We start from the raw sequence: 20,251 nt of genomic DNA, 5'->3' as shown, positions 1-20,251 counted from the left end.
TCAGCCCCTGGAGCCACAGGAAGATGCCTGATTTGGAAGCTGTGCTGTGCGATAAAGATGGAACCAGATAGCCCGGAAGTCATCTCCCTGGACAGCATCCTGTCCTTTGATGCCTGTTGACTCTATTTCATGTAATAATGCGCTCTGACAACTAGAACCTACCACACTGACAGGATTTCACGACACTCAAAAGAATTCAAGGTGGATGAAACCAACAGGAATCAGTAAAGTGATTCCTAGTATCAGCACACTGATTTTTCTCTTTAAGGAGGTCAGGTCCACATATATAACTCATCTCCACAACTAGAGGAGAAGGCAAAGAAGAGAACAGCTTTCATGGTGTTCATTTCCACCTCTGAGTGGACGGTTATAGTCTAATTTGCGTAAAGGGTACTTCTTTGTAAGTGCATCTCAGAAATAATTGCTTCTTGTCTTATATTACTTTTCCCACATTCATCAATCTGTGTAACAAAGGCCTTATAAACAACACTTACCAAAATGAACAAAGCAAAATAAAAACCACAATTTAACTTGGATCAGATACGCATTTTTCAAAGTTATGTGGTTAAGATCATTGGGCTCTAAGAAAACCCAAGGTAGTGAATTGTTTTAAATATTTCCAAATGACTTTACAGTATGTTAAGTACTTGCTTTTATATCAAAGCTGCTCTATGGTAATCCTTAAAATGACAGAAAAAAATTTCTGAGCTGAGTAAACATAGGTAAATAAAAGTGAATGAGCAAAAAAAAAAAAAAAAAATCTTCTTCAAGTCCCAAATAAACTTCAACTCACAAAAAAGATTCCTTAGAAAAACAATCTCAATTTCTCTGAATAACTGAAAACACAGCAACATAGGTATTTTCAGACCCACTGCCTTTCATTGTAAGTAATTACTGCCCACTTCCTAAAGGGTAGTGCACCCTCTCTGGGCAGCAGGAGCATCCCACAGCTTGACTGGTAAATTTCAGAATGAAGAGTGGGCAAAAGCTGGGTTCTTAAGTAAAGCTCAGTTCTACTGTCTGCTAAGCCACAACATTCTCTAAAATTGACTTAACTTCTTTGAAGCCTCAATGCCATTGGTAAAATGGGGGGAATTACAGCACCTACCTTAGTTGTGCTGAGGAATAAAAGAGAGAATCCATATAAAGCTTAGTACAGTGGTTGGCACAATGGTGACTATGCAATAAATGGTGGCTGTCGTCACTAGTGCTCCATTTGAACAGATGAACGAATCACTCATTTAGTCAAATCACACTCATTTTGAACAAACATGACTAAGGGAAGCTATTTAACTGGTTTACAAGGCCAAAGAAATAGCACAAAAGATTTTAAAGATTCTTTCTCCTTTTCAAAACTGGAGGAGGTAAATTATTTAAGAAGGCCATATTTCTTGCCACCTGCAAAGTTCACCTTAGACTTCTAATCACTATTAAAAGAACTGAACCATGAACGAGAGTAGGGCTCTATTTGATTAATTAACTCCTCTTTTCTGCTGTCAAGCAGAACCACTCACACCTGTCCCATAAACCTAACAGATAGCCTATCTCTACTGTTGAGTCAAACCTGGCTAGTGGTCTGTCCCGATATCCAGTCTTTGCTACTTCCTTTGTTAAGAGAATTCTAACCTTAAACTGGGAACACCGTGGCCTCCCATTCCTCTCGCATTCACTGAATAGAAGAACATATTCCCCAGTCTCCATTACAACTAGGCATGGCCATGGGACTATGATGGGAAGTACTGGGTGGGATTTCAGGAGGACCCCCAAGGAGCTGATTCACCTGGGAAGCAATGCTCCTACATTGTCTCCTCCTGGCCGGATGCAGACATGATTGTGGACTCCTGCAGCCATCTTCGTAAACGTGTGAAGAGTAAGAAAGATGCAGTATAGATACAGCAGAAAGACTGGAATCCAGATCCCTGATGATACTAAATCTAGTCTATCTGCTCCAAAGTTCCTACCTTTGAATTTATTTTACACTAGAGGCTGGTGCACGAAATTTGGTGGTGGTGGTGGGGGGGCGAGGTGGGGAGGGGATCCCTGCACCCTCTCCAATCCAGAACCCCTGCCAGCCTGATCCCCCAACTGCTCTCCCCTGCCAGCCTGATTGCCCTAACTGCTCTCCCCTGCCAGCCTGACTGCCCTAACTGCTCTCCCCTGCCAGCCTGATTGCCCTAATTGCTCTCCCCTGCCAGCCTGATCCCCTAATTGCTCTCCCCTGCCAGCCTGATTGCCCTAACTGCTCTCCCCTGCCAGCCTGACTGCCCTAACTGCTCTCCCCTGCCAGCCTGATTGCCCTAACTGCTCTCCCCTGCCAGCCTGACTGCCCTAACTGCTCTCCCCTGCCAGCCTGATTGCCCTAATTGCTCTCCCTTGCCAGCCTGATCCCCTAACTGCTCTCTCCTGCCAGCCTGATCCCCTAACTGCTCTCCCCTGCCAGCCTGATCCCCTAACTGCTCTCTCCTGCTGGCCTGATCCCCTAACTGCTCTCTCCTGCCAGCCTGATTGCCCTAATTGCTCTCCCCTGCCAGCCTGATCCCCTAACTGCTCTCTCCTGCCAGCCTGATTGCCCTAATTGCTCTCCCCTGCCAGCCTGATTCCCCTAACTGGACTCTCCTGCTGGCCTGATCGCCCCTAACTGCCTCTGCCTCGGCCCCTGCCACTGTGGCTTTGTCCGAAAGGATGTCCGGAAGATGTCAGGTCTAATTAGCATATTACCCTTTTATTAGTATACATGTGAATGAAACTTTTTGTGTAAGTCAGTTATTCTGGGTTCATCTGCTGTGTATGCCAAAACCAATTCCTAATGGATACAAGAATATTTTTCTCAAATGCTTAAAAAATATTTTTGCTCATTTCTAACTACACCTGAAATATCAGCTTCTACTCAAGTCCCAATATCTCTCTAAAGATATGAGACTTGAGTGTGAGTTCAAGATGTAAATACAAGCCATTCTTAGATATTGCCAACTTCTGACAAGGGGCTATTTCTCGAGCTTTGTTAACAGCTGGCACAAGAGCTGGTAAATGGTCAGTATTCAGTAATGGAGGTCCAATGAATGAATTGAAAAGTGGGAAGGAGTTCCTATACTATGTCCGTGTACATATGGCTGCATATTGGTAACACTGATTTTCCCCAGCACCTCAGTCAATGCAGTGAAGGGGGTATTTTGCAAACACACTGGTTCCTTCAAGTTACTTGGACACCATGAAAGGTGACCTGAAAAGTCTCGGAGTTAATGCCTCAGTCCACTAATGTCATCCACCTACGGTGGCTGCGTCTCTGGCTGGGCACAGCCTCTCGTTTCTGAGACTTGAGCTTAGTAACGACAATGATGGCGAGTGCTCCAGCTAGTCCAGGTTATTTTCTTTGCAATTGTTTTTTGATGTGTTCATGCCTGTGTCTACCTGACCTCAGTACATCTGAGTGAGGTGGTAAATTGTTCCTTTGTGTCTCTTCCTTATTGGGTAACTGAGCAGTGAAACGTCTTTCTCTAGTGTTACAATTTCTGTTGCTCCAATTTCTCTCTGACAGGATAATTACTAAGTCTGTCTTTCTTGGAGTCTCACAGATTCATGCTTATTTGAGTTTCATTTATCTGTAAATTCCTTAGCCTTTTCTGATAATATGTTCAATTTGTTCCCTTTCTCTTTTAATACTGTAAGCTTCGAAGATCTTGTAGATCCTCATTTACTTTCAGAATTGTATGGCCATTGCCCTCCTTTTTATTTTCTCCTGGTTGGACTTCAAGGTTCTGATGATTTTTTAAAGAAATATTTTCTCAGAGGGGCATTTTCCTTCTGTTTTTGTTATAGTATGAATAATTTTACTTTAGTTCTGCAGTTTAAGATCTCTAGATTCTGGTGTGTTTCCATATCTTCCTTGACAATTTAATTCAAATGGAGTTTTATCAGAACCAAATAGACATGTGCTGAAAGCCAAATGCAAGGATTTCATCAGATGGAAATGGATTATTATCAGCAGGCCTGAAGAGTGGTTTACAGGGTACCTCAAGGGACTTGTTTGAGAACCTTCCATTAGCTGAGGCAGGCCTAAGATTGACAGAAAACTCTTACTGAATTTCCAAACGAATTTATATAATCATTGCAGGTACAGAGAAAAGCACACAGTAACACACACATCAGGCCTCCGTACGTGGTTAAATTAGGAAACCTTACATAAGACATGATGTTAGTTGCTAGGTAAGCAGACAGGAAATGAGGAAAGAAAGAGAGGAAACATAATGCCTGCTTTCAGATACAAATTTCTGTTTAGAAAGACAAGCCATAAAACCTGGGCAGTTATAAGTCATTCTAGTCACCAAGACCTGACGCATCCCATCCCCCCACCTTAGGTTCCATTTAGACTCTTAAAGGTTTGCTCTTCTACCTTCTCCACTCTGCTGCCACGGTGATTTTTGTAAAGTGCAAATCTGATGATGACAGTCTTCTTAACAGCTTCATCCGAGTTTTTAAATGAGGGAGTTCAAAGTCCTTATTACTGGGACACACGACTTCTTAGCATTTAAACTCGCCACATGCTCCTTAGGTTTATTTCTTGCCATTTCCTACCTCTATATAGAGCTCATCCCATGTTTCCTGAATGGAATTGTAGGCAGTATCTGTTTTCTCACAATTTGCCCCACATTCAACATGTGGGAATGTGAGAGACATCTGCCCACAGAGGAGCTACCATAGGAACCTCCCCTGGGAACCACGGGCATCAATCCAGGGTCTTCTTTCTGGAGCATCTGCCCCTCTGCCACAGGGAAGGAAGGTGGCAAGAAAGCCCCTGCTCTTCCAACTTGTGAACCAGCCTGTGACAGATGCCTGGAGCAGAGCTAGGGAAGGACATGGCGGGGGGGCGGGGGGGGGGGGCGAGTAACGGGTGGGGGTGAGCTCTCTTACTGCCTGTGCCTTCATGACAGAGTTAGAAATGACCAATCCTCAGGCCATCTGCAAAAAAAATTAGGCATAGAAGGCACACAGTTTAATGTAAGAAAAATATGGATTCTGTGAAGCTGAGTATCTGAAACCAGAGAATATCATATACTTGCAGTGTCCAGGAAATATTAAGCTCCGTCTTGTTTCTGTACACATGCTACCCTATCTGTCTGGAATGCTATCTTCCCCTGCTCTGGTCTAACTCCAACCAGCTCCTTGCTGCCCAGCTTTGGGAAACCTTCCATAACATCTCAGGAGTCAATGGATTTGGTAATAGGTAGTTACAGGAGCTAAAAAGGAGTTATTACTTTAAAACATAATTAGATGAATGGCTCTTTAAAATACTGAGTTCCTCTATTGCACTGATATACTTGTCTAGGTATTAAGTAAAAAATAAACAGAATATCTATATAATAAAAGCCTAAGCAACCAGTCGCTATGATGTGCACTGGCCACCAGGGGCAGACGCTCAATGCAGGAGCTGCCCCCTGGTGGTCAGTGTGCTCCCACAGGGGGAGTGCCGCTCAGCCAGAAACTGGGCTCACTGATGCGGAGTGCAGCGGTGGTGGCAGGAGCCTCTCCCACCTCCACAGCAGTGCTAAGGAGCAGTGAGCCAAGCGGTAAGAAGCCTGATGCTAAGGAGCAGTGAGTCAAGCGGCAAGGAGCAACCAGGTGGGCGGTAAGGAGCGAGGGATCCCGAATTGCGATAGGGATGTCCAACTTCCGGCTTAGGCAGACATCCCCCGAGGGGTACTAGACTGTGAGAGGGATGTTCAACTGATGGCTTAGGCGGACATCCCCCGAGGGGTCCTGGACTGCAAGAGGGCGCAGGCCGGCCTGAGGGACACGAACCGTGCACAAATTTTGTGCACCGGGCCTCTAGCATATATATATAAAAGTACAGTGGTCTAATTCCACTTGTAATTCTGTAGCTGCACTGACCAGTCAATTCACATAAGAGGAATAAGAATGGAAGACCACTTTGGCACACATGTTGGTATTCCAAATATGAAGAGAAGGAATATTAATTTAGCATGTTGAGAGTCCTGAAGTTTATTCTTATCACATACAGGAAGCCAACACACACACAAAGATAAAAACAAATTTAACTAAGAATTCATATCTGTGTCAATGTTAGTACATGCTAATGGCTAAGAATTTATACATTTATTTGTCTTTGTTTATCATATATGCTATATAACTTGTATATACAATTATATAGCATATATGAATGAGGATGATACATATCCTTGCCAAATTTGATTACATAGGCCTACATTTGTTGTTTGGGGGTGAATTACTTTCTTAAATTTCAAATGTTTATGATTTTACACTGAACTTTTGTGAAGATATCTATTGACATAGTCACATATCAATCATAAAATGATAAAAATGAAAAAAATCAGGCCACACAAAGTTAAATGTTAAATACTAACCAATTAAATAAAAAAGATGACCTTTGATTTCAAATGGATGAATCAGAAAATGCTAATAAGTTCTTTCTATGAAACAATTTTTATTCTTGATTTGATAAGACTAATCAGTATGCATTTGTAATATAAAAATCAAAGAAAAGGGAGGATTAGAAGGAGCTTTCAGAAATTAACTCTCAACTGGGCTACTGACAATGACTTTATGATGCTGATAATTATATCATTAAAAAAATATGTTCTAGGATGAAATTACCATAGAACTGACATAGCCATCAACGTTAATTCCCAAGGAGTAACAAGTTTCTACAAAAACTGGTAAGTAACCAATATAAAAGTACATGGAGAGGAGAACCAAGATGGCTATGTAGGTAAATGCCGTACTGGCTGCCTCCCACAACCACACCAAAATTACAACTAAAATACAGAATAACCATCATTCAGGGCCACCTGAAATTGGGCTGAATGGCAGTCCTACAACTAGAGAAGCGAAGAAGAAAGTACACCAAGACTAATGGGGGGGGGGGGGTGTAGGCAAGAAATGGGCTGGTCCAACACCCACGTGTGGCATTTTTTTAATTGGGAGGGATATTTCTACTGCGAAGGTCTCCCAAGAGAAGCAAATGGTCCAAGCCCCACACCAGATCCCTGCCCAGGGTTCCAGAGCTGGGAAGAGAAGTCCCCGCAACTTTGGACTGTAAAAACCAGCGGGGATTGTGGCTAAATGACACAGGCTGCTGGAGATCCAGGCAATTCTTCTTAAAGGGCCAGCATACAAACTTACACAGTCCCTCTTCCTCTGAGCTCCAGCACCAGATGGCGGCTTTGGGGGATCCAGGGACATATGGGGTGGAACTGGATTGTCTGGCATTGAAGCAAGAACTTGGGAGCAGCTTTCTCCCAGACAAGGGTGCTTGCAGAGGTCATTGTTCCTACGCTGGGACCTCCCCCATTGCAGAGCTTACTGGCAGCCATATCTGAGTTTCCATCAGCGTGGCCCACTCTGTTCACTCTACCCTGGTGATTCCCTGAGATCCTGTCTCATCCAATTTGCAGCCCCACCCAAGCTGTTTATAGCAGCTTTTCCATATGAATGGCCTGTTCTGGCTCAGGCTTCAGACTTTCCTAAAATCTCTCAAAAAAGCTGAAGCTGGTGTTCAGTGTGCCCCAAACCTATCAATAAGAGGCTCAAGACCCAGCACTAGCACCAGCCAATCTTGCTTCACAGCGGGGCGACCCCTTGGTACTTCCAAGCCCAATACATATAGCAAATAGCAGCCATCTGCAGATCCCTCTGTAGCTCCTGCTGGGTGACACCAGAGCCAGGGCACCCCATGGATAGCTTCAGACCATACCAGGTTACAACTCTACATATTACAAGTGACACACTCAAGGGGCAGACTCAGTGATCCCCAATGCCCCACTGAAGCAAGTCCTGCTCCATAGGGGCGTCTCCTGCACAGCAGCTCTTCCACTGTAGTCACAGCTGGTTCTCACAGCCAATTGGCCTGGAGGTCAATTCCTCTCAGTGACACCGATAGCAATCAAGGCTCAACTACAACAAGCCTATACACCCAGCCCACAAAGGGGCATACTTTGAGTGCCTAACTCAGGTGACTGGGAAGGCTGAGCAACTGGGACCTACTGGACACTTACTACACAAGGGCACTCTACCAATTCCAGGAGACACAGCAGCTCTACCTAATACATAGAAACAAACCAGGGAAGCAGCCAAACTGCAGAGACAAAGAAACATGCCACAAATAAAAGAAATGGAAGCAAGCAAACTACTGGATACAGAGTTTAAAATAATGGTTAAAAGATTGCTCAAGAATCTTAATGAGAGCTTCAAGGGACATGAAAAAGGATCAGTCAGAAATAAAGTATACACTAACTGAAATAAAGAATAATTTACAGGGGTTCAACAGTAGGGTAGAGGATTCTGATAATCAAATCAATGAATTGAAATATGAGGAAGCAAAAAACATCCAATTAGAAGAGCAAAAAGAATGCTAAAATATGAAGATAGTGTAAGGAGCCTCTGGGACAATTTCAAGCATACCAACATTCACATTATGGGGGTGCCAGAAGAAGAATATAGAGAGCAAGATATTGAAAACCTATTTGAAGAAGTAATGACAGAAAAACTTCCCCTACCTGGTGAAAGAAATAGACTTACAAGTCCAGGAAGTGCAGAGAGTCCCAATCAAGGGGAACCCAAGGAGGCCCATACCAAGACACATCATAATTAAAATGCCAAAGGGTAAAGACAAAGAATTATCTTTTTTTAAAAAAATATATTTTATTGATTTTTTACAGAGAGGAAGAGAGAGAGATAGAGAGTCAGAAACATCGATGAGAGAGAAACGTCGACCAGCCGCCTCCTGCACATCCCCCACCAGGGATGTGCCCGCAACCCAGGTACATGCCCTTGACCGGAATTGAACCTGGGACCTTTCAGTCCGCAGGCCGACGCTCTATCCACTGAGCCAAACCGGTTTCGGCAAAGAATTATCTTAAAAGTGGCAAGAGAAAAGCAGTAAGTTACTTACAAGGGAGCACCCATACAACTATCAGCTGATTTCCCAACAGAAACTATGCAGGCCAGAAGGGAGTGGTAAGAAATATTCAAAGTGATGAATAGCAAGGCCCTACAACCAAGAATACGCTACCCAGCAAAGCTATCATTTAGAGTTGAAGGTCAGACAAAGAGTTTTAAAGACAAGAAAAAGCTAAAGGAGTTCATCACCATCAAACTAGGATACTCTTTAAGAGGAAGAAGAAAAAAAGGATAAAAAATATGAACAATAAAATGGCAATAAATACATATCTATCAACAATTGAATCTAAAAATCTAAATAAACAAGAAATCTAATGAACAAAATAAACTGATGAATGAAATAGAATCAGAGGCATGGGAACATGGAACAGACTGATGAATCTCAGAGGGACGGGAGGAGGTGGGACAGGAAGAGATTAACCAAAGAACTTATATGCACACTAGTGTCTTGGTGCATAAAATTTGTGCACAGAGGGAGGGGTTCCCTCAGCCCAGCCTGCACCCTCTCCAATCGGGGACCCCTTGGGGGATGTCCGACTACCGGCAGTCAGACATCCCTCTTGCAATCTGGGACCACTGGCTCCTAACCGCTCACCTGCCTGCCTGCCTGATTGCCCCTAACCCCTCTGCCTGCCTGCCTGATCACCCCTAACTGCCCTCCCCTGCCGGCCTGATCTTGCCCCCAACTGCCCTCCTCTGCTGGCCTGATTTCGCCCCCAACAGCCCTCCTCTGCCAGACTGATCTTGCCCCCAACGGCCCTCCCTGCCAGCCTGATCTTGTCCCTAACTGCCCTCCCCTTGCCGGCCTGGTTGCCGCCAACTGCCCTCCCCTGTCGGCCTGATCTCACCCCCAACGGCCCTCTCCTGCTGGCCTGATCTTGTCCCCAACTGCCCTCCCCTGCAGGCCTGATCTCACCCCCAACTGCTCTCCTCTGCTGGATAATTTGGTTCTGATTGGTCAGTTTCTATGCCAGTCAGCGTCAAAAGCTCCGCCTCCTAGGCAGCCATTGACTCCTCACACTTCACCCAGATTTGGTTCTGATTGGTCGGTTTCTATGCCAGTCCGTGTCTCTGGGCCTATCAACGGGGCCTGATTAGAAAGGCAGGGCTGATGAGCAGCCCAGATGGAGGCCTGGAGAAAAATGGAGGTGCAGCTGCTGGCCAGACTGGGAGAGAAAAAGAGAGACAAGTGCTGATTAAAAGCTGCCACAGAGCCCTGACTGGTGTGGCTCAGTGGATAAAGCATCGGCCTGCGGACTGAGGGGGTCTCAGGTTCGATTCCGGTCAAGGGCATGTACCTTGGTTGCGGGCACATCCCCAGTAGGGGGTGTGCAGGAGGCAGCTAGCTGATCGATGCTTCTCTCTCATTGATGTTTCTGATTCTATCCCTCTCCCTTCCTCTCTGTAAAAAACAGATAAAATATATTTTTTTAAAAAAATAAAAGCTGCCACAGAGGCAACTGATCAGTCCCTGCTTCTCTCTTCAGGCCTCTCTCTGGCCCTGATTCGCAGCCCCCTCAGCAGTCAGTGCCATGGTAACCCAGCGCTGACTGCAGGACTGGCTTCCGGTTGGTCGAGCCTCGGTCCTTACTGGTCGTTACGACCCAGGGTTTTTATATATTAGGATATGCATTACCTACAGACACAGACAATAGGGTGGTAAAGGCCTAGGGTGGGGCAGGAACCGGGTGGGGTGGGGCAAAAGGGAACATCTTTAAAGCTCTCAAAGATAAAGATCTTTTTTTAAAAAGCATTACCTTTTTCCAAGTTAAAAAAAAATAAAAGTACATAGAGAAAAAGCCAGCTACACTACGGGTATCAAGTGAAAAGCAGGGGAATAAAGAACAGATTTGTGGCATCAGTTCCCTAATAATATGGAATATCTAAGACATGCTAAGCTTTGAGACATTACCACTACGCATTAAGTTCTTCCACATAGTATAAAATAAATTTCCAAAGTTTACCTTCCAGAAATGATAGAGTCATCTATTTTACCGTGTCAAGAATAAAAAAAAGAACAAGAACAATATTCTTTACCATTGGGTTAAAATACAGATTACAGACAATTGTGTAAAACATCTTTCTCTTCCACAAACTGCAATTTCCCTGAGGATGGGAACGATGTCTTATATATCTTCTATCCCCTGTCATCTCAGAACAATAGAACATGGGGAAGATGTTATAGAATCTGTTTTCAATTGGGGGGGGGGGAATGATTTAGAAAGGACTACAACATGGGTATGTGGCTTTGGCTAGGATAAGATGCATAAGATGGTTAAAACACAAAGTTTGTACAAAATAAGTAGCGTGGTAAATAATAGTGCTTTTTGAAAATTTCTATTGAAAAGGACTTTTATTAGGGATTTCCAATATACATGTATTCTAAGTCTTCACCTGAGGATATGTTTAGACACAGGGAGAGAGAAGCATCGATGTTGGCCAGGGCTAAATAACAGTGTTTGTTTGTTTTTAATTGATTTTAGAGAGAGAGGAAGGAAAAGAAAGAGAAGGGAGAAAGGGAGAGAGGGGGGAAGAGGGAAGAGGGAAGAGGGAAGAGAGAGGGAGAGAGAGAGAGAGAGAGAGAGAGAGAGAGAGAGAGAGAGAGAGAGAGAGAGAGGGAGGGAGGTAGGTAGGTATGAGAGAGAGGTGAGAGAGAAATATCAATTGGTTTTGCCTCCTGTATGTACCAGGGATCCAACCCGCAGCCTAGGAATGTGCCCTGACCTGGAATCGAACCGGCAACTTCCAGTGCATGGGAGGACTCAACCAACTGAGCCACATCGGCCAGAGCTAAATAATAATGCTTTGATCATTCAATCACGTGGGTTAGTGTTTTTGTGAGAAGTAACTTATTCCATGGGGGAGAAATAAAAATGAATCAGTCTCTGGAATTGTTCTGAGCTATTCTGATCATATTTCCCTCAAGTCCTGTTCGCATCATGACACAACTATGACTAGAATCAATGCCTCCCAAAGAAGATGAAAATCCACATGTACTTTCCACAGAGCAATAAATAGAAGTTAGGATGGTATACATTTCCTGTGAAAAATCTGTGTCAAGAAATTATTGTCTTTTTTATCGCTGCTTTTGAGAAGAAAGAAACTTGCTCACTGAATGTGCCTCAAGGAAGATAATAAACCTAAGTCTGACTACCGCACTGCCAATCATTTTCTCATAGGGTTAACAAAAGGGTCAGACTATCTTCCCCACTAGAAGCAATTGCCTCGTTTGCTCACAAAGAAACACTGAGTTATAAGCAACTGCTCTGTGTCTACTCAGCTCCCTCTGTGCGGGTCCAGATAGACACACTATTTGGAAAATAAGAAATCTCTCCTCGTCAGTGGAAGGCGGAACCAGTGTGAGTGATACCTAAAGAGAACAACGGTTGCAGGATACTACCTCCATGGCTAGTTTCTTGGTCAGTGTCCTAAAACGTGTAACTTCTTTTTTGAAAGAATGAAAGGTAAGCTTAGAAAGGTGAAGAGAGTCATCTCTAATCGTGACAAGCTCCCAACGCAGGAGTTAATGACTGAGTACTTAGACTTCTGAGCCAGGCACTGCTCTTTTTATAAACGATTCCCCTCAAAGTTAGGGTGGGCTTTATTCAGCTGCGAGAGCATGGGCAGAAAACACAAGATTTGAATACGGGATGCTGTCATTGAGGAGGCTTTGCAGGTCCTTGGCCAAAAGTCTAGCCATCGAGATAAAAAGGTCATGAAGAACTCAATGAGTTGGCCCATAACATAAGTGGCCAATTTCCTGTAAGAATCTCCCACCATCCTTCTATCCAGGTGTCAAATTCAGCTCTGGCTGTTTAAGTGCTAGCAAAAGACATGTACAATTATTTGGAGATAAGGGTACATGATAAAGTTATGTGGGCTTCTGTTTCAACTAATTTTCTCTTTCAACCAATTTATGTATATTTCTCTTCATCTGTAATAGTTCTTTGGGTATTATTCAACAGATATTTATTAATATTAACCTCAAGACATATTAGCCTGTACCATCAGGCCAAAAATAAATTAAAATAGGTAAATTTTAAATGAAATCACTAAGCAGAAAACAAAATGGGGAAAGTTTCAATTCATATATAATACTACAGTCATGGTCAAGTTGGGAAGAATTACTGGAAACAAATACGTTACCACCAGGATGCCAAATACTGGAACAAAAATAGGGGCTAATAGGGTTTCTGCACATCACTCTCCCTCCATCAACCTGTGACTTCTGTGCACCCCCACCCAGGGTCAGAGGAAAAGTTTGGAATCGACCTCTGATCATGTCACTCCCCTGCTTAAAACCCATCAAGGGGGTCATGTTCCTAGACTGAAGGTCAGAATCTCTGAGATGATCTCTGAGGTTCTACAGAACCTGGCTCTGGTTTTACCAGCCTTCTCTATTCTTTTCAAACCATATTAGCTTCCTTTCAGTTTTCTGCTCTTGGCAAGTTCCTACGGTCTTTGCACCTGATTTTTCTTCTGTCTGGCATGTTCCTCTCCCTGTTTCAGAGTTCATTTCAAACATCCCATGCTTAGGATAATTTCTCTGAGAGATTACCCATCATCCCATTCTCATCTCTTATAGTCTTTGTTAAAAACAACAATGACTATAATATTTATTGTGTGCTTATTATATACCCAAACATTGTTTTAGGTGCTTTTGATATAATAATGTATCCTTACTATAATCCTATGAGTAGATGCTCGGTAAATAATTTTAATTGCACCCATCCGCACTTGAATCAATGAATGAATAAGATGTGATGAAAACCCTAGGGTAGTGATGGCCAACCTATGACACTCATTTTTTTTGGTTGATTTTTCTTTGTTAAATGGCATTTAAATATATAAAATAAATATCAAACATATAAGTCTTTGCTTTACTATGGTTGTAAATATCAAAAAATTTCTATATGTGACACGGCACCAGAGTTAAGTTAGGGTTTTTCAAAATGCTGACACGCCGAGCTCAAAAGGTTCGCCATCACTGCCCTAGGGCAAGGTGAAATTCTATAATTGTATTCTTTAGGAAATATGTGTCTACTTTGAAGAGTTCTGTGGTAGTGATTTGCATATACTGAGATCACACTTGTAAATAATGTAAAAAATTTGAGGGAAGTGTTATGAAAAGTTTGAATCCTCTCATTAGAAAATATGTTTAACTGAATAAGAAAGGGATAGTACAACAGCAATTTGAGAATGTGGAGCTGAAAGCCATATTAGGAGTATATGTGTGTTTTCTCATTCAGATACATGACTCAGATGATACCCATACTGGGGTTATTTCTCCTAGTCACAGCTGGTACCTGGTGACAACTTTTATTCAGGTGGCTGCACAGTTTCTATTCTACAGAAACTTGCATCCATGTTCATCTCTATGCAGTTTTATCTGCTAAAAAGCAGATCTGAATGATAGTCTTGAATACTTCAGTTCACAAAAATCTAACCAGGCCTTGGAATAAAGTATCAATTAGAAAATTAAAACATTCTAAAAAGGGGAAATTCTCAATGGAAATTATTTAGGATAGTCAATCTCTTGGGTTCAAAGACTTGAGTGAGTCCAAACCTACAAAATTTTTGGCCATAACCTACAACAGTGCCTGTTACACCATGTGTATTTATTGACTTAAAATAAAGAAGAACCATTGTTTCTGAAGCATTCAAGCTTCTATCTAAAGTCTAATCTATTCTAGACAGAATGAATTATACAACTCATCACTACAGTCTATAGATTTTCACCAGTGGAAGTGCTGAGTCAATGAGCACAGGGATTTCATCACTTTTATTAGGCAGAACTATATTACCTTCCAAAACAGAGAAAAATTCACATACCTACCTATAATATATAATGTTCTTAAGATAGATATTAAGCACACTCTCACTTATAAATGTTTTATTTGCTCAATTTTCATATATGGATCATTCCAGGGGGGTGGGGGGGACATAACACCTACATTTATAGCATAACTATTTCTCATTTTACGGTTCCACAAACATGACTCAACATGATTTAATAATACAATCAGTCCAGAGACTGCAGACATATTTTATAAAGTCATTCAGACTGTAAATACATACTGCCAAATTCCCACAAAGACTAGTATGTTACTCTGAAAAAAGGCACACCAAAAATCATCATTTTTTATACTTTGCTGACTTCTAAAGGACATCTAAAAATTGGTCCTGTTTTAAAAAATAGCTTCTCACTTTTTTTTAATCAGGATAAAATAAGACTAGAACATTTCTCACTTCATTCCAGTTGTACACTGACATATTGGTAGGTGATGATAACTTACAGGGATCAGGAGGGTTAATAGATTGATAATCATAAATTGCTGTGCAATGAGCTATCCTATAAAAATACATATTTTTATTTAAACTTTAAAAATTGTTATCAGAAAACATGATATCATTATGTAAATCATTAAAAACGTAGTTTCTTTCCTGTATCAGAATTTCATAAAACTTTTTTAATACTCTCTGGCTGACTAAAAATTAATAGACCATTTACTCATTATTAATAAATTAATTAATAAAATAATTTACCCATTGATTTTGAGAGTTGTGTCCATCTAGTTGAGGCTGAAGAAATACATATATTTAATCCTCACCTGAGAAATTTTTTTATTGATTTTAAAGAAAGAGGAAGGGAAAGAGAGAGATGGGGAGAGAAAGAGAGACAGAGAGAGAAGAGAGAAACATTGACTGTGAGAGAGAAACATCTATCAGTTGCCTCCAGCATGTGCCCCAACCATGGACTGAATCCGCAACCTAGCTATGTACCCTGAATGGATTCAAAGACATAAGTTTTTGGTATATTGGATAATGCTCCAACAAGCCAGGCTACCCGACCAGGGTGAAATATTTTTTTAAAGCAAGGCCTTGTTCTAGCCATGTGTTTCAAAGGCGTTGCTAGCCTTTTCAACCACTAAAATGAGGTAAAACAACAACAACAACAAAAAAAACAACTTTGAAACTCTGCTGCCAAATCTATTAACTGACCTGTTCAATCATTCAGTCTTTAATTCATTCATTTTTTCATTCTTCAGTCTATCTGACCATCGATCCATTTCTGCATCCATTTATCACATAGTGTGTACACCAATAGACTTAACGAGCTCTTAAACCTGTAGTTGGCCATTAGTACACATTTCACTCTCTTCTACCATTCTCTTTTCACCTTCTAATCCTCAGGAAGAACCCCAGTAGTGAGAGAAAACTTTCTTTTCTGCTTAAATGAATCAGGGGATGCCTGTGGAACTCGGTGAAGACTGTTAGAATATCCAGATAGTAATCAACTATAACAGACATGTACATCATGGTGAAGTTTAATTACTGATTAGAATGTAGATGTCACTGAGTCACATATGAACCCAAACAATTTCCCAGTACTCCTGCTTAGATTCTGTATCAATCCCTACTTTACTTCACCCCCCCAAAAATCACCAAAATTGTGTCCAACAACTCACTTTTCCTTAAACACTTCTACCTTCAGATCTTTACATGTACTGTTCCTTTTCCTGGTGGTCCCTTCCTACCAGCTTTTCCACTTTCTACCTTCCCCATAAGCCTCTTTCTACTCATCTCTCAAATTTTAGAAAAGCAAAAGCAAACAAACAAGTTTTCAGAGTTAGCTTAAAAAAGGGAATCATCACGGAGTCTCACCTGTATCTTGTGCAAGTAGCATTCTGACCTGATGGAGCTATTGGTTTAAAAGTGATGTGTGGGGAAACCTGGGCAGATAGCAGAAATCCCAAAGCAAGAATAATGAGTGCTACAGTGGTACCTAAAAAAAAAAAAAAAAAAAAGAAAGTTTTGCATTAGAGAATAGCTGATAACATTCTTCCAAAGCAGACTGAGTTTGACAAGACATATCTCTAAAAAGTACCTTGATCTTTCTTCATTGTATTAAAAAAGTGCTCCTAAGAACAAATTAACAGAAAAACACATTAGCATATCCATTGTGAGACATGACACATTTGCTAGCCAAGGAGTAGATTGGTAATGATTTTATAAAAAAAACCCCAAAACAAAACAAACGAAAACAAAACACACAAAACAAAAAAACACACAAAACACCCCACAGCTTTCATTGCTGAGAGTCTCAAAATCCATTAGTGTAACCAACATTATTGAGTGCCTGACACGTCAGGAACTATGAAAGGCAACAGATTTTTACAGTGTTCCTTTCATTGCGGAGAAAATTGTTCTAATGGCATTTGATCATAAGACCCAAATCAGTAGGCTAAAAAGTAATAAACTGAATATTTTAAAAGCACTTGAAATAGCATTTCTTATTAAAGTAGCATTCTTTGAAGACTTTAAGATGTCAGAAATGATATTATAACATGTATTCACTTCTCTTTGCTACTGATACTTGCAAGTAGAATATTTGTTTTTTATTTTAAGGTCTGGGAATGGTTATTATGTATATCACTTAAAAGGTTCATTTTTGAGAGACATCTGATGGTAAATAAGAAAGTTTTTAATTTCTGCCCACTGTTCCAGCCTTCATGAGAATAAACAGAAAGGGCCATGCTCTAGTTTCATTTTTCTTGATAGCTATTAAATGTTTTTTAACACAGTTACCACAAACAAATTATTAACAAAAATTGCTGTTTGATAAAAAAAAAATACTCTCTAGATATGATGATTGATTTAGATGTAGAGAATTAGAGTTAGAATAAGACTGATCCACTGTTAGGTCGCTTAAGGGCAGAAAGTCAGCCAGGGAGGATGAAAAAAAAAGTTTTATGAACTTCTGATCCAGGAAAGGAATAACCAGGTTTTTAGTGATCTACGTAATGAAATAGGTTTCCTGATATCAACTATTAAGTTTTAAAGAAAAATACTTATATCGTAGTATAGCTCATTGCACAGCAAGTTATGATCAAAACCTTCCTGATCCCTCTATCTACCTAACCATTCTCCCATGGGAAGTGAAGTGTGCTGGATAAATAGCATTCTCAAAAATACCTGAGGTAACAAGTAACAGTAACTACCTGGTACAGGGCTTAGATTGTAACACTTAAAAAATTATGTCCCTTCCCACCACTCTGATACAGCACACTTTGTGTACCTAAGTATCACCTGGCAAGCCTGTTCAAGTGCACATGCTGCAGACCCACCTTCAGAGATTCTAATTTCGCAGATCCGGGCTAGGGCACAAGAATCCCCCTTTCAAAAGCAGTACCCGCGATAATCCTGGTGGAGGCCGCCTGTGAGTGACACTTTCAGAAATATTCCACTACCAAAATATCTGGGGGGAAATAGCACAGTGCTTCTGGCTTTCCTATTTATAAGCAATCAAGTTACACAGATATAAACCTTCTACTAAAAGAATCAAGAGGTGGTCATTAAGTTTGTAATATTTACAAGAAAGACCAGTTCTCTGAGCAAGCCTTGAAAATAGTGAAAGTCAGAACACCACAAAATGTCCTACATTTAAAATTATTCATGGACTTGGACTGTATGTTTTATATTTCCTTGTATAAAGAGTTTCTTTACTAAATAGTTTATTTGCAGTTATTTTTAAAGAGCGAATACCTATTCAAAAATTATTTTGATATAAGCTGTCCTACTATTTTTAACACAATATAATAAAAAGTTATAAAAACACAAAATAAGGAGCAAAAGTAAATCAAAGGTTTACAAATTCTAAGCTAATTTAAGAAATGTAAAGTAGAACAGTGTTCTAGTACTTAGCTCTATTAGAATATAAAAAAATATACCTACAGACAAATGAATAAAACAAATGCATTGAAATAAAAATGACAACTCCAGAATCAACTGCCATCAGAAAGTGAAATAAACATCTATTTTGTGGGTCTCGGTGGAGTAATGTAACAGTCAACCCTCTGTATCCATGCATTCCAAATCCATGGATTTAAGCAAACAAGGATTGAAAATATTTGAAGAAAAAAAGTTACATTCTGGCTGATGTGTACTATGTAGTTAGGCACAACTGAACATGTGTACAGACTTTTTTCTTGTCATTATTCCCTGAACAATACGGTATAACAACGGCTTGTGTAGTGTTTACACTGTATCAGGTATTATAGATAACATAGAGATGATTTATGGTAAAAGCATATGGGAGGATGTGCGTAGGTCAGACCCAAATACTACACCATTTAACATAGGGACTTAGCATCTAAGGATTTCAGCATCTGAGGGGGTCCTGGACCGATCCCTGGCAGATACCAAGATGATTGTACACTAGCGGCTGTTTAGCAGTGACTTTTCTTCCGAAGAGTGTAAAGTTCCATTGCTCCTTATATTCTAGTGGGGCCTATTTAATCACAGTTAAAAACCAGAACTGCAAAAACGGCACTATTTTCATTTATATGTGCAGGTAAAGAGGAGACCTGTGACAAAAACCCAGGCCCTTTACCTCCTAAACCACTGCAATTTCTACATCATTACTTTACTTTTTATTTTTTTTAAAATTAAATTATTTTATTGTTTAAAGTATTACATATGTCTCCTTTTCCCCCCATTGACCTCTCCGCAGCTACATCATCACTTTGATTGGCCACAGCACAAGGAAATTAATCAGGTGCCCACGTCATGGAAGAGCGGTCTCAAGCAGGAGGCATCACTGTTTGGCTTGATCATAGATGGAGTTGGGATATTGGTGATGTTGGTTGAAAAGAGAACATGGCAAGAAAGAAAGGTGCCTTCAGGTTGCTCATGAGAAATCTCTTGGTCTCCCCACCAAATAACTGTCTTTTGGGGGAGGGTTGATTCTCACCAAGGATATTTTCCCACTGATTTTCAGAGAGAGTGGAAGGGAGGGGAAGAGACAAAGAGAAACATGGATGAGAGAGAGACACATCAACTGGTTGCTTCCTGCAGGCATCTCGCCCAGTCTGCAACCGAGGGACGTGCCCTTGACTGGAATCAAACTGGGACTCTTCAGTCTGTGGGCCGATGCTCTATATCCACTGAGCCACACAGGCCAGGGCCAAATAACTGTCTTATGCTCCCTCTGAACAGTGTGAACTTCCTCGGGGCAGAGGACCCACACTGAGCGGTGAAAGGTGACACCAGCTGGAGGTCAGGGAAGCCCCTGCACTCTGACTCTGAAAACTGATTTCACATTATAGTCACAACAACGGAGACTCCCTGGTGGGCAGTGATAGATGCTGTGAGAGCCAAGCTGCTCGGGGCATTTTCCTCAGTCAGGAGTGCTTTCCATGCTATGTGTGTACAGGTGTGTTCACTCCTCATTACAATCCTGTGAAGCAGGGACTGCGGTTAATCCTGTTTACAAATGAGGAGATGGAAACCTGCTCAAAGTCACCCCATTCAAACC

At 41.3% G+C, this 20,251-nt stretch overlaps 1 protein-coding gene across 1 annotated transcript in view; it reads right to left on the bottom strand.

Moving 5' to 3' along the window:
- Positions 1-20,251, bottom strand: part of SLC2A13 (solute carrier family 2 member 13) — a 289,411-nt gene that overhangs the window by 60,785 nt on the left and 208,375 nt on the right. The window contains exon 6 of the mRNA XM_081082602.1: positions 16,600-16,720. Coding sequence (XP_080938728.1) covers positions 16,600-16,720 — 121 coding nt within the window. The remainder of the gene's footprint in view (positions 1-16,599; positions 16,721-20,251) is intronic.

This window comes from Myotis nattereri, assembly GCF_964212035.1.
Source record: "Myotis nattereri genome assembly, chromosome: 2".
In the NCBI taxonomy this organism is placed as follows: Eukaryota; Metazoa; Chordata; class Mammalia; order Chiroptera; family Vespertilionidae; genus Myotis; species Myotis nattereri.
The sequence above is the reverse complement of the archived record's forward strand: the minus strand, read 5'-3'. Positions and strand labels throughout refer to the sequence as shown.